Raw genomic sequence first — 15,832 nt, forward strand, 5'->3', positions numbered from 1 at the left:
TACATACATCCACTGTGTCAGGCACATTTGTACATAGGTTGCCATCATCATTCTCAAAACATTTGCTTTCTACTTGAGCCCTTGGTATCAGCTCCTCATTTTCCCCTTCCCTCCACCATTATCACGAACCGTTGATAATTTGTAAAAAAATTTTCATGTCTTACACTGACCAATGTCTTCCTTCACCCACTTTTCTATTGTCTGTCCCCTTGGGGGAGGGCATTATATGTAAATCACTGTGATCAGTTCCCCCTCTCTCCCCACACCTTCCCCTTCCCCTCCTGGTATGATTACTCTCAGTATTGGTCCTGAGGGGTTTATCTGTCCTGGATTCCCTGTGTTTATGTACTTGCTTCTTAAGTCACGTTACCCCATTTTTAAACTGTTGGATTATTTAAATTGCCTTCCAAGTTTTTAACCAATTTTATACAAACATTTATACATACATTTCCCAATGTACATGGGAATTTAGTCTACAGTGTACATTGTTGGACTAAATTTGCCCCATTTTTGTGATAACTTGAAAATATTTAAAGAATATTAATGTTGGTGATCTTTGTTATGAAACTGCTCTGGAACACTGGAGATTATTTTATAAAAGGAAAAAATGACTTTAGGTGGAAGCAAGGAGGTATGTTATTTGGCTTGCTTACTATATTTAAAGTACCGTCGGCTTCCTCATATTTGAAGTTGATTCGAATGTTCAATCTATTGTCCAGGCTAACGTGTAAACTACCTTTACTTTCAAACTAGACCTCAGTTGGTTACTTAATGCAATTTAGAGTTTCAGCCTTTCCAGTTCACTGCTTTATTTTTGAATTTAAGAAACTGGGAAAAGAGCCCACTTAACCACTGCATCAAGCTGGTTCTCACTCACAGGCACCCTGTGTAGTTTCCAGTGCTTTTGAATCTTTCCACAGGCGAACAGCCTCATCTTTCTCCGGAGGAGCTGCTGGTGGGTTTCAGTGTGGTAAGCAGCTCGACACTTACCCCACAGCGCCACCACGGTTCCGTTCTAAATACAGCGTAGCTTTTAATTTGATGCACAGGGTCCTAACCAAAAAGTGCTGTGTATGTTTTAAAATACAGTATTCATCAAAGATAAAACAAAGTCATAGTATTAAAATTATACATACTTTTACACGAGTAGATTTTGTTTTATCCTCCCATATGGGCAATGTGAATTCTAGTGTGTTGCTAGATGTCTTTGAAAATCAAGTTATTACATTTTGAAAGTGAGCTGCTACCACATCATTTGAGGTCTCCCTCAATCCGTGCAATTAATAAATTGGAGAGGGCCGCCTGCAGGCCTCTATCGCCACCACAGGCCTGCACTGAGCCTCTCTTCTCCGACTGCTGCCAGCTGAAACTCTTCTTTTCCGGGACTGTAATCTTAAGAAAATTCAACTCTTCTAAAGATAAATGTAATGTTGTAAAGTCTGTTCTGCACTGTGAGTGGTGGCAGCTCCCAGCTTACCAACTGTGTAAATCCTCCCTCCATTCCAGAGCTCCCTTTACCTGTGAAATAACAGTCCAGAATTATCAGGAAATGATGTACAAATTTTTTGACCCTTCGAAACATTTTTTAAATATTTTATTGGGAGCTCATATATATCATAACATTCCATCAATCACATAAAACAGTATTGTACAATTGCTACCACAGTCGGTTTCAGAACGTTTTCTTTCTTTTTTTTTTTACATATAATATTTTTAAAATACCATTAAACAATATTATTTAAGGTTAAGTATAATATGAGGGGATTTTTTAAAGTGTAGAAAAAAATGAATTAAAATATAATGGCATCTTCCCACTTTCCCCCACTTTTTAAAAAAAATCATTTTATTAGGGACTTATACACCACCCATCTCGATCCATACATACATCAGTTGTGTAAAGCACATTTGTACATTCATTACCCTCATCATTCTCAAAACATGTGCTCTCCACCCAAGCCCCTGGAATCAGGTCCTCATTTTTCCCCTCCTTCCTCCCTCATGAACCCCTGATAATTTATAAATTGTTATTTTGTCATATCTGGATCTGTCCCACGTTTCCCTTCCCCCCACTTTTCTGTTGTATGTCCCCCAGGGAGGAGGTCAAATGTAGGTCCTTGAAATAGGTTCCTCCTTTCCAACCCACCCTTCCTACGCTCTCCCAGTATCGCCACTCACTCCACTGGTCCTGAGGGAATCAATCGCCCTGGCTTCCCTGTGCGAAACATTTTTTTATAAGTTCGAAAACATGGCTTAGGGAATACCTCTCTACCCATACCACAGTCTAAAAGAACTTTCTGCCTTGATTAAAAAATGTTCTATAGTGGACTGTCCAGTGTAGTAACTATGGGTTCTTTACAATCTTATTTCATTTTAATTGATTTTAATTTGAAAATCTGCGTGTGATTAGTGGCTACCTTATTTATCGTAGCAAGTGTGTTTCGATCCTTTAATTGTGTTAAAAGTAAACAGAGTCAATATACATTCATTTTATTATGTATTTACTTAATCTATTAAAAATAGAATAAATACAAAATACACTAAGTGGGGGGACAATCTCTAATAGAAATGTAATGGTAGCTGTCTTTGGAATAGATTGAAGTAGTGTACATGTAGAAGTGGAAAATAAAATCAACCCAGTGGAAAATTTAACCTTGGTTCTTGGCTTTTACAAAAATAAATAAATAAATATATAAAGCTGGGTGTAAAATTTTATTTCCCTCAAGGAATAAATATTTTTGACTTTTCAAAAATTTAGACTATACCAAAATTTTCTATTTTTATTTTCTCCAAGTCTAATTTTCTGATGAGGAGCAATTATAAAACATCTTCAAATAGTCATGAAAAAAAATGCCAAACTGACTTCCCACAAATGGTTTCTCCTAAAACCCTAGGGTGTTAAGAATTATTTTTTCTTTCCCCATCTTGAACTTGTACTATTCAAAAATCCCCCCATGGTTGTACATATTTTTGAGCTATTAATAATTTTACTATCTGCTTTTCTGAAGGGCTAGAGCTACCCAGTGACTGACCACTCCATATTTTATAGAAGGGAGCATCCTCCTTTGAAAGCATTTTTCCCCTTTAAAAGTCATTTCAATTGCATTTAAGGAACATCCATTATAATCCTTTCAGGGAATGTCCTTTTTTTCACTGGGTTTTACAATAAGATTAATCATCTTTGCCTATCAAAAACCGTAGACTTAATTAAATCATTGAAGGACATTAAATCCCATCTTTACTCACTCCGGTGACCATACCTCTGCTGAGTTGAGGAAGAATTTGCGAAAGTACCATTTGGTTAAAATTGTACGCCTGTCCCTTTAAATCTAAAAAAAAATCCTTTCTGAAGCTGTAGAGAGAAGGTGCTAGAACTGTGTACGATCATGACTGGAAAGCAGGATCCCTCAGTGACTGCTGAATCTTCCCAGCACAAGATAGAGAGGCAGTTCAGCACAAGCCTCCACTGGTTCTAGGCAGAACGATGATCCTACCGAACAGAGCTCAAATAAAATTAAATTGAGAAAGCAGATCTTTCAAGGGAATGAGGCGGAGGCTCGCTTTTATGTTAAAAGCAACCAGCATCCTCCTTGCTAGACATGGACATGACATTTTTAAAGGAATTATTTGGTTACAGCGTTTTAAACAAACTGTTCTAAGGAGTCTGTACATTGCATTGTTTTTTCTATTCTTTTTTTCTTTTGCATATATGTAATTCTGGAGGTAAAGAAAAAGCCTGCCAGGGATTCAGAAGGCATCCCACTAGCGATCAGCTGACATTCCTAACTGAAGGCTGCAATGTGTTGCTTATTCATTTTGTACCGTGGGAGCTGCGGGGACTAGCAGAGAGCTAAACTATGCATTTCAAACAGCAGTGCTTGTGCAGAAAGAGGGGTGAGCGAGAGGCAGCCGGCGAGGAAAGAGCACAGCTGGACTTTCTCCTTGTTTTTATCCATTTCTGCAGGATCATGTATTCATAAGGGATGAGGCGGGCCACGGCGATCCCAGGCCTGAGCCGCGGCCTACCCAGTCAGTTCAGAGCCAGGCCCTCCACTACCGGAACCGAGAGCGCTTTGCCACGATCAAATCAGCATCTTTGGTAAGCAAACACCCCTCTACCCATCTTCCCTTCCCTCCCCTCCTCCCCATCTGGCAGCCTCTCGCCCTCCCTGAGCCTCTCTCGGCTTCATGGATGGGAGGAAAGGAGTCAAGAATGTTTTCTCCCTCCTAATAATTTTATTCATTTTAGAAAAAAATCTGTTGGCATAGCAACCAGAGCTCAGATATTTTAGCATTGTCTATAGCATGAAAAAAAAAAACCTTTGTTGTGTGTGTGTGTGTATTTGTATATGCTGCATGTGCAAAATAAAAGGCCTTTGAGATGAAGTTGCTAGCTTATCCAATTTTATAAAAGCTATTTGTCTCTCTTTTCATTGAAATAATGTTAAATTTTTTAGAAGATAATGATCTATATGTGTGTGTGTGTTTGTATAGATGCATGTGTGTGTATAATGTATACACACACATCAAAAGATAAAACATCATTTCTTTAAAATATATGCTTGTGGCTAATGGATGTAATTGTAGAAAATAAGACAGTTGCTTCCCAGGGATGGATTGCTGGTTTGTTCTGCTTCATTCATTTATTTATTGCAACAATGGTAGTGGCTGCACTTCCCCATTTAACCCCTGAAGAATTCCCCGGCACCGATAAAGCACGAAGGGCTTTGTGGGAGAGGATCAGGGTGGTTGTAGAAGGAAAGGGACTGTCGGATTCTTCAGCATTTTCACTATTGCAAATGTGATTGCTGGATGCCCTTGTAGTAGCAAAAGGGGTGTGTGCTGGAAGAGTTAGTTTTCATGCCTCCTCCCCTCGGCCCCCCACGCGTGCGCGTGCGCGCTCCCACACTTACACACACACACACACACACCATTCCATCCTTCGTACTCAAAACTCTCTTTAATCGTTGCTTCTGAATCTTGCTTCTTAGCCTAGAAATAATATTGAAATATTAGTTGTTTTGCCTAAATTGATGCTGGAGGTCACATGGGCAGGAAGAGTTAGTGTACACTGCTCGGCTCTTACATTTAGAACCGATGATGACATCATCCGAGGCCAACCCAGAAAGGATCGTTTTTCTTGTCCTATTTTTTAAACCTGATTTCTACACTCGTTTCTCAAGTCTTTTAATAGCTTTGATTATCTCTGAAATGGAATGTGGATGCTCATCTTAAAAATCCCAAATGCAGGAAAAAATGGAAGTTACAGTACCAACATGCTGCTATGTCTGCTGCTGTGTAAAAGCAAGCAATTTAATGTAGACTGCTTATAAATAAGCCCATGTTTCAGTACCTTTATAGAGAAGTTTCTTCTCATCTCCTTTAATAAGCAATCTTTGATTTTTAAGGAACGATAGCCTGTGTAATGGAGATCTTAAAATGTCCACTATGTATTTGCAAATGATTGTTAAGCACCAAAAAAAAAAAAACCCAGCTCTGGAGTCTAAATAAAGCAGCATGGAATTACAAAATAATCAGCATGTTCATGCTATGATATCTGACAATAAGTAGAAATGTTGTATTTCAAAAAACCATTATTACTTACCAGAGACTCTTGTGAGACTTGTACCTAAACCATAACTGTTCTTGGTGCAATGTGAGGCGGGATCATGAGAACCCAGCACCGGGAGCAGGTTCTGCTTGTGAAGCAGACATTAGACCCAGTCCATTTTCCCCCTCTGGGTCAGGTTCTCTTCTTTTCTCACCTGCCACGCCCTCATTCCCACATCTCAAATCCATGACCTCTCCTGCCTCCAAGGAAGATTACTCCCGCCAGGCCCAGATGCTCCCTCTCACACATGTAGGCGCACCCCGGGCGACTCCGGGAGCATATCAGCCGCCTCTGCCTTCCCCCCTGTGTGAGATGGACGTGGCTTCCCTACTAGGCCACCTCAGGGCTGTGGGCAGAGTCCGGGCTCTGGTGGAGTGGTGATCGGCCCGAGGACCTGAACCCCCATGTTACGTTAAAAACAGAGGAGCCGACAGGCTGTTGCTTTGCCATAAAAGGAGTGGTTTTATGTGGGGCGCTTTGTCCAGATGTAACGCTTCGGGTGTCATGGCGGGAGTGATGGAAGTTTATCCAAGTTCAATAGTATTTGTCTCTAGTGGTTGTCAGGGAAGGAAAAAAATATATATATTGGAAATGTAAAAAGGGCTTATCCTGTGTAATTTTATGCCCCATTTTGGGGTAATTTATTGGTCTGATTATTCCAATGTGTATTATCAAGTACTATAGTGTTAGAAGCCATTGGAATCAGCTCGATGGCGGTGGGGTTTTTGTCTTGTTTTTTCAATGGTATTTTAAAGGCTAATTGTGATAGGAATCTTACAGTAAGAACACTGGAATATCAGAAGGGATCACTTACTTTAGAAATGCATTCTGAACCCTATTATTCTACAGATCCCAGTCCAAATGACAGGGCTAAAATGACTTTAATGACAAAAATAAAGGCAAGATCATGGGAAAAAGAAAGTCCAGTATACTGAATAATAAAGTAATCATTGAAACCTGCTTTCATATCTCAGCCCCCCAATATTAACTTGATTGATTCACTCATTCATTCGTTCATTTGGTTTCATTCTTGCCTTAGAAATTTTTAACAGAGATGTTAACCAACCAAACCAAATCTTTCCATCTAGTCAATTCCAACTCAGAGCGACTCTGTAGAACAGAACTGCCCCATAGGGTTTCCAAGGCTGGAGGTCTCTATGGAAGTGATTGCCTCACTCTTTTCCCTCACAGCAGTCAGAGGGTTCGAACCAATGACCTTTCAGTTACCAGCCCAACATTTAACCCACTGTGCCACCAGGGCTCCTTAACACACCACAGAGCTATCCACCAGGACAAGGAGGCATTTAGAAATCAGTTTTTATTGTTGGATAAATAAGTGAGCACACAGACTTGCGTGCTGGTGGGAAAGCTTAGGAGCCTCAGAATTGCGTGATGAGCCCGCATCTTCAACATCGGGCTTCCAGAGGCCCCGGCTCTGTGGCCCTCCCTTTGCATAGGTCTCTAATGTGCTTTTGAGTGAGTGCTGACAAGAGTGGTCAGCAGGCTTTTACTGCTGGATATTTTTATGATTTTGGCAGCTTGAAGTGAAATTTGTTACATTATTTGCACTGTTGTACAGTGGCATTTGTAACAAAGGGAAGGACTGAACACCTTCATGCCAGCGGACACTCCGTGGAGACTTTAGAACTTCATCTCCCTTCATGATGATTTTTTTTTACATTTTATCAGGGGCTCATACAACTCTTATCACAATCCATGCATATACATACATCAATTGTATAAAGTACATCCGTACATTCTTTGCCTTAATCAATTTCAAAGCATTTGCTCTCCACTTAAGCCCTTTGCATCAGGTCCTCTTTTCTTACTCCCTCCCTCCCCGCTCTCTCCTCCCTCATGAGCCCTTGATAATTTATAGATTGTTATTTTGTCATATCTTGCCTTATCCGGACTCTCCCTCCCCCCACCTTCTCTGCCGTCCGTCTCCCAGGGAGGAGGTTACATGTGGATCCTTGTAATGGGTTCCCCCTTTCCAACCCACTCACCCTCTACTCTCCCAGTGTCGCTCCTCACACCCCTGGTCCTGAAGGTATAACCCACCATGGATTCCCTGTGCCTCCAGCTCCCATGATAATTTTTTAAGGGCAGAGATTATTGACCTTATTTTAAGGAGCTAGGAAAAGGAAAGGCATTTCATGGAATCTTTTTTATTTAATTTTAGTCTTTTTATTTTATCTTGAAGAGAGTTCACCATACTTAGTTATCTGTGGAAAGGAGACTTGTTTGTAGTGTTCGACATCGTGAGTCTTTGACCTGGGCCACCTTTGGGTTTTTTATTGCTCGTGAATGGAGAGTTCGTGAATGCCTAGTGTTTTAATGAGACACGTGACCCATGAAAGTGTTTCAGCTTGTGACTACATTTGGTGTCATGCCTTCCTAAAATTTCATAAAGTCCTGGGTCTCGGGACCCCGTTTCCATAGAGGTTAACGTTAAGAGCACCTGTGGCCCTCGGTACAGGCAGCTCAGCCGGTGCTGAAGGAATTCCCTCTGGAAGGCACCGGTGCTGAAGGAATTCCCTCTGGAAGGCAGTGATTTGGGCGCACAGGTGAATGTGGGCTAGAACCTGCATTTTGAGGAGAAGCTTCTCCCAGCGTCATCCAGGGGGGAAGCAATCATTATTTGGTTTATACTTGACTTTACCAGTAGAAAAGCGTATGTAAAAAGGGACTCTTCATCTGGAGGTTTAAAAACACAACCTACTTATTCAACTCATTGTGAAATGGAAAGCGAAATGAGTCTGAGAGGGAGAGTAAACATACTCGTGCCTGACCGGTACCTGCTCCTGCCCCTGCCCTTTGGATTCTCAATGCTTGAAACTGCCTTCCTCTCCTGCAGGGCGTCCCAGAGGGTACTTCACAGAACATCACCTCTCCTCTCGCACTCTTGCCTTCTTCCTCTCACGAAAGTCACTGCTGATGCCCTCTTCATTGGTGCGCCCATCCCCATGCCCAGCCCACACAGCCAAAGCCCCTCAACGAACATGTGCGGGCTGCATGGCTGAGCGGATTCGGTTTCCTTAGCCTGTTAGCACACAAGGGCTCCACACAAGGATTTGAATGCCTCTGTGTACGCATCCAGGTTCTCATGGTGGCATTTTTGGTCACCAAGCGAAACTACCTCCTAGCCATCCTTCCTTTCAGTTCAGACCTAGGATGTCCCCCACCCCCACCTCCAGGTGTTCTGAAGAGTGGAATGTCAACCTGCTAATGCCAAAATGTGACTCACCGTATTCTTTTTAAGAACTGAGCGATTTCATTTGCTCTAAGTGCTGAGGTGACCAGTTGTTGCATATGCTTTCTTTTGATTCTTACCACATACGTCATCTGTGCGTTGGCTTTGATCTCTTCAGAAGGTAACAGCACCCTTTTCCTGTTTTATGTTCCATGAGGTGCTTGTTCGACTTCCTGGTCTGGTACTGTGGAGGCCCCACAATTTTCTCTGGATGAACTGTGCACACCTTTCCCGGAATCAGTCAGGGTGGTGTGAACCACTGTAGAAAGCTTCTGGGGCCGGGATGGGGTGGTGGTGGCCATGAATCTTTCAGGCTCAATTTTTAAAAAATATATTTTTCCAGATATATGAATGAGTGATAATTGAGATTCTGGTCGTAGACATACAAGAGGGCTTTACAAAGTTAAGAAAATTTCATTATCTTTTAGTTCCATTTTTTCCCACAAACTTTTGAAAGCCCCCTTATACTTACCTAAGGTAAGTATCATCTACAACCGGGATACGGGTACAGCTTTATTGATAAAATCACCCTTTTCTTAGATCCACTTCTTCTGTTCTGGGATTCCACTGTCAGAAGTATTCCTCAGAGGAGGAAAGAGACCGCCTGCCACTCAGAGCCTGGCAGGAGAGAGTAGGAAACCCACATGGATTGGCTATTTTCTACATGTCAGATACCTTGCTAGCCACTTTCACATGTGTTACCTCATCCAGCCCTCCAATCCTTGGGAAGAAATTCATAGTCCCCCTTAAAAATCAAGAACCAGGTTCAGATTAATTGGCTTAAATTCTGATAGAAAGGGACAGAGTGAGTTTTGTGCCTTGGTGGGACGTGAATTTGCCCTAACAGTTCAGAAACCATAAGACCATGGTTCAAATCCTAGGATTTATAAAGATTGAAAAGCTAAATTCTCAGCCATGAGCCATAATAAAATGGTGGTCAATTTTCATGGTTGTTGGCCAAATAGTACATTCTTAAATGTACCATGTAAATGTATTGCAACTTACACGCAACTATAAATACATTTTAAATTTTTTTCATGCTAGGCTTTGCAAATGAGCATCTGGTTCTACAGGTATTGAAAGTCGTCGCTCTAGTTTGAACACATGGAGCTATTAAGCTCAGTATCTATGTATGCGCCTGAAAAAACATTCACATGGAAACTTAGAAAGTTTGGTTGTAGCAAATGGGAGGTGATATTTAGGAGATTACCCAAATTATGGGAAACAGTCAAAGACACAATGTCCCTCTTGGAGTGCAATGGTGTTTTCTCACGTAGCTGGATGGCTCCAGTGATAGCACCGGGAGCTTTGTCTTTTTGTCGTTGCCAAATGCGGGAAGCAGGTATGTGCTCTGGGGTGCAGTAAGACCATCCTCTTTGCAAGGATCCGCGCACCAATTACAATAGAAGATGTTCTAGCAACTGAAAACAAATAACTTACCTGAAAATGTCACACACACACACACACACGAAAGAAAATGTATCAGCAACTCATTTCTTTCCTACCTTCAGGCCTTCCTGTTGGCTATGGGAAATGACCATCCTGAGAATGTTTCATGGGCCACAAGGCCGCCCACTGCCTCTAATGATAAGCGTTGGATGTGCCATCACAGCTTCAAAGTGTGCCATGCCCCCGTTTTGGTAATCTGCCCAATGGGGAATGCTCAAAGAGGGGTGAGGAGACAGGGCATGAGTGTCTGGGTAAAACATACCACAGACTCTTCACCCTAGAAGAGATGCTCAACCGCCATGTCTGTTTTAAAGACCAGTGGGTGCAGAAAGGGTTAAATGGTACCCCTTCTGATGATCCGGGTTGCTTTTAGTTTTTCCTCCAACACTGAGTTCCAGAAGGACACATGCACGAGGAAGTGAAAGCGACACATATTTCTTTTTTTTTTTTTTTGCGCCCCTCTCCCTCCCTCCCTCCCTCCCCATCCCGTCCTGCGGCCGGTGCAACACATATTTCAAACTGAGCTGTTTTCCCTCACTTTGTCAGGAAATGGATCCATTATATATATATATTAAATGGATATATATATATATTTACATTATTGTGCTGGCAAATAGATTATTCCTCATCTTCCGATTGTCAAGGTGCCTTCTGGGTAATGGTGTACCTTTTCAGTCTTGAAACATCTTTGGCCCTTACTCATCATCCTTTAAAAGAGGACTATCCGTGAGAAAATGGCGATGGAACCTAGTGTTAGTTTCTGCGGAAAGGTTTCAAAGTTTGCCTGAAGTTTCCTGGCATGAAACCATTCCAGTTACAGAGCAGCACTCTCTGATAGTGGGGGGTCCGTCCACACGGGAGCATTTTCTAAGCAGAGCAGAGAAAGAAGTTGTTCTTTGTACAAAATACACTTTGGCCCATAAGCCGAAAATAGTAGGCTTGACAGCAGCATGAAAGTTTCCAGTCAAGCACGTTATGAGGGAAGAAGTGGCTTGTATTAGATAGAAGTGACTAAGATACTTGGTGAAAACCTATGTATTGTCATTAAAACTGTGTTCTGAAGTAGACAGGGAAGACAGGAAGGAAGTGACCTACAACTGGAATAGGAGGATCACCCACACACTGCCATTGAGTCAGTTCCAACTGACAGCGTCTCAGGAAGATAAAAGGGGATAATAGGTTGAAGGAAGGACTAGACTTTTTTTTTTTAAGATTTCAAATGAATCAGAATTGTCACATTTTACCTTTTCCCTGTTGAGTTTCTGAGATATTTATTTGAGAAGGGGGTTAAGGAAAAATGACTAGGGAGAGTAACCATTCATAGAAATGTTTTTTCCTCTTCAGAAGGCTAAATAAACGTAAATTGAAAACTCTGGAGGGGAGGACAGATTGGTGCAAAAGAGATCATCTGCAATAATCTCTCAGCTCGTATTAAAAATAAAAAGGAAATCGTCTTTGGACGATATTGAAAGGATTTTCAAAGTTCCTATGACTTTCAGAGCAGGTGAATGCTCATCTATTAGCCAACAGGTGCCTCAGAAGACAGGGGTGGCAATCTGCTTCTGAAAGGTCACAGCCTTGAGAACCCCGTGAAACAATTCTTTGCTGCCTATATGTCACATGAGTCAGAACTGACTCAATGGCAACTAGCAAAAATGTGACTATTAGCAACATGGTCCTTTCTTTACAAGAAAAGCCGTGCTTCTCAACCAGGGACAGTTGTAACCCCCAGGGGACATTTGGCAAGTGCTGGAGACATTTTTCATTTCTTGACTTGGGCGTTGCTACTGGCACCTAGTGGATAGAGACCAGAGATGCGGCTACACATCCATGCCCAGGACACAACAAAGGATTGTCAAGCCCAACGTCCACGTTGCCAAGGTGGAGAAATTGTAGTCTAGTGACAATAGCCTAGATCTAGAATCAGACAGAATTGGGTCTGAACCACGCCACCACTCCTTACTGGCTATGTGAGCTTCAGCACACGTGTTGTGGCACAGCAAAAATACCTAAGTTGATTCTACCGACATTAATTTCAAGTCTCAATTCCACCCTCCGTCAAAATGGGTGGAAACACCTCCTTCAGGAATGACTGAAATGAATGCGGAATGAGGTGGCTTTGAGGTTAGGGAAAAGTTCATCCAGAACACCCAGCGTAGTGCCTGGTGTGACAGCAGACCATCTGATGGTGACCATAGGAAAGGAAACATGCTAGAGGTTATGGCGCGGTGGTAAGGTGAGTCTTTCTACTCCCATAAACACTTACAGTCTCAGAAACCCACAGGGGCAGTTCTACCCTGCCCTAGAGGGTCCCCTGCGGTCAGAATCGACCCAAAGGCAGCAAGATTGGTTATAAGGAACTTCACATATCTTGTAGGCTCCATTACTCTGCCCGAAAAGTTTGTGTCCCAGGAGTCTGGTCACCTGAATGCTGTTCCCAATCCAATGCAGGTTACACGGCAGATCCATGAGCATGAGCAGGAGAACGAGTTGCGGGAACAGATGTCAGGTTATAAGCGGATGCGGCGCCAGCACCAGAAGCAGCTGATCGCCCTGGAGAACAAGCTGAAGGCTGAGATGGACGAGCACCGCCTCAAGCTACAGAAGGAGGTGGAGACGCACGCCAACAACTCGTCCATCGAGCTGGAGAAGCTGGCCAAGAAGCAAGTGGCTATCATAGAAAAAGAGGTCAGTACGTGCACTCGTGCCTTTATGCCACAACCAAGCCAAGCCTGGTCCACTCGGTGCCCGGAGGTTCCCCAGGGGCAAGAGGGGAGTGCTGTCCGGTGATAAAGGCACATTATTGGTTTGGGGGCAGGGTGAGCATTCCAGGTTTTACGAACTGCCCCCCTTGGGGTTTCAGAGGCTTATAAATGTCTACAGGAGCAAACAGCCTCATCTTTCTCCCACAGAGCAGCTGATGGGTTTGAACTGCTGACCTTTTGGTTAGCAGCCCCCACATCACCTACTTCACCAGTAGGCCCCGTTTTTGTTTTTTTTTTGAGAGGGGAGGTTCAATGTCTAGGGATCTTGGGATTCAAAGGATACTCACCATTCCTGGCTCTTATTCCTTGATGGTAGTGACATCCCCCAAGGGAGGTAGAGAGTCAAAACTTTTACTACGGATCAGTGTTAGGTAGGAGAAATAATTTGTGTCTGCAGGAAAACAGGCTTAATAATACTGAACAAAATCAGACAGACTTACCTCCCCAGACACTGGCAGTGCTAGAACCAAGTCTCCTCCTTGCCACTTCTCATAAGGCTTACACCATAGAAAATCAGAGGTGCACATGTGCGCCCCTGAATGAAGCAGCTGGGCACAAGGTGCCAGGAGTGTTTCAGTAATTAGGCTCTGCCTCACCATGTGGAAGGAAGACTCAGAATGGTGGAAGAAGCATTCACCCAACTGCCATTGATCTATATGCCAGTCTGGCATGAAAACCTGTGGCCAAACCAGGATGGTATCAATCAGATAAACCAGCCAGAGTCCTTCTTGGGAATTTGACTTGGTAAATGGGCAAAGAGAATTATTCAGTTGATTATGGCAGCTAAAGCTGAAAAGATACGGGTAAGGAAGCGTGAAACAATTTCCGTTGTGCCTCTTGAACTACATATGTGTTTCATCGAAAAGCTCCCTGAAATACAGATCTGTCCACCTTCAGGAGCCAATGTTTATTATAGTACCTTTTATTTGGACTGGGTTTTTTTATCTGTTCAGAAATCTCAAAAATATCGTGTGATTTACAGCAGGTACCTATGACAACAAAATATCAGGGTTTTGCCTATTTTACCAGAGATCCACTAAGACATCTGATGGGTAGAGTAATTCAGCAGAGTTTGATTCCTTGAATAAAACTAGCCTGCCATCATTATTGATCCGTTCTGATAATTCACTCCTTGGGCTACCAGTAATATAAAAATCCATTCATTATCATTTCATCCACATTTTTTGTTGTTGTTTTTGTTCAGGAAAGCTTGTTTGTGGTTCACCTTCCTATTTTTAACATAACTGGGGATATATTTCTCAGTGGTGAAAAAGTTTACTATTTTTTGCGTGAGGAACAGGAGCATCAGGACAACGTTTTTTTTATGAATTATGCATTCAAATATTACAAGATTTAACACGTATGGGCTCTGTCTTAACGCACTGGGGAATATGGACAGTCAAAATCTTGTAACGAACAGATTCATCATAGATTGTCTTTGTTCATTTTACCAGGCAAAGGTAGCTGCAGCAGATGAAAAGAAGTTCCAGCAACAGATCTTGGCCCAGCAGAAGAAAGACTTGACAACTTTCTTAGAAAGTCAGAAGAAGCAGTATAAGATTTGTAAGGAAAAGATAAAAGAGGTAAGGGCACCGATATCGTAGTCACCCATTGCCATTTTAGAATGTTTGGAACTTAAAATGGACTCATCTTGAATTACATCTGATCCAATGGCCCCCAAACGTTATATTAGAATTACTTACTAAGTGCTTACTAAAACATATGGGAAAGCCCCATCCTTTGATTTTCAGACCCAGTGAATCTGGGATAGGGTTAGAAACTGTGCTTTTCTAGCCAGGTCTCAGATGCTGCTGCTGCTGCATCTAGGGACTGCTCATCAAGAGCTGTTGCCCTGACAATGATCTATTCTTGTATGCTTTATTTTCCGTCCTTCAGCCAAAATAATGTTTTCAAAATACAAATCTAGTCCTATTACCCCTTGCTTACAATCATTCGCCAGCTTCCCGTTGCTCCTAGGATAGGTTATTATAAGTCCCTGCACAGTGAGCAACCCGCCAAACCTTCCCATCTCATGTCAGGGCCCCTTCTAGTCCTGCTCTCGTCACAATGGCCCCCTTTCAATTCCTCATATGTATCAAGCTCTGGCCTTTTTCAAGGCCTTTGCTCTCCTCCACCCAGCCCCTCCCGAACCACAATTGGACTTCCTTAATTCCTACTCCTGTTCCTTGTTAGACTTCAGACTCTTTCTGAGGCCCTCCACTCACATTTCACATCACTAAGGAAGCTTCTCCTGAATCCTTTGACCAAGGCTGATGCCTCTGGCTTGAGTTTTGGATGATATGTTTTATTCATAATTATTTGAGCTACTTCACTAACATGGCCCTACTAGCTAGTAAGCACTTCAGGAGCAGAGGCCATATCTAATTTTGTTTACCACTGTCTCCTTGTGTTCATGATATACATGACTACGTGATAAATGAACGCTTGATTCTTGAATGGTTGGTTGAAAACCACGAATGGACTTAGAGAGTCCTTCCGAAGGACTGCAATTTGATCTGAAAGTTCACATTTCTTTAGTTCTCCTTTTACCAAGTCTTACTGTTGGGTTGGTGCAGAGCCATAAACTTTGATGTGAGATGCTATCAAGTCAATTCCAACTCATAGTGACCCCTGTGTCCAGCAGAACAAACTACCCAGCCCTGCACCATCCTCACAATTGCTGTGTTTGAGCACATTGTTGCAGCCACTGTGTCAATCGTCTTAGCTAGTAAGTCCCTAAGACTTCGAATTTCTTAT

At 42.4% G+C, this 15,832-nt stretch overlaps 1 protein-coding gene across 2 annotated transcripts in view; it reads left to right on the forward strand.

Moving 5' to 3' along the window:
- The window catches only part of TAOK3 (TAO kinase 3), a 212,827-nt gene that overhangs the window by 177,141 nt on the left and 19,854 nt on the right, over positions 1-15,832 (forward strand). For both annotated transcript variants that reach the window (XM_075533596.1, XM_075533597.1), the window contains 3 exons: positions 3,962-4,096; positions 12,762-12,998; positions 14,530-14,658. In XM_075533596.1, coding sequence (XP_075389711.1) covers positions 3,962-4,096; positions 12,762-12,998; positions 14,530-14,658 — 501 coding nt within the window. The remainder of the gene's footprint in view (positions 1-3,961; positions 4,097-12,761; positions 12,999-14,529; positions 14,659-15,832) is intronic.

Source organism: Tenrec ecaudatus, chromosome 16 (genome assembly GCF_050624435.1).
Source record: "Tenrec ecaudatus isolate mTenEca1 chromosome 16, mTenEca1.hap1, whole genome shotgun sequence".
Classification (NCBI taxonomy): Eukaryota; Metazoa; Chordata; class Mammalia; order Afrosoricida; family Tenrecidae; genus Tenrec; species Tenrec ecaudatus.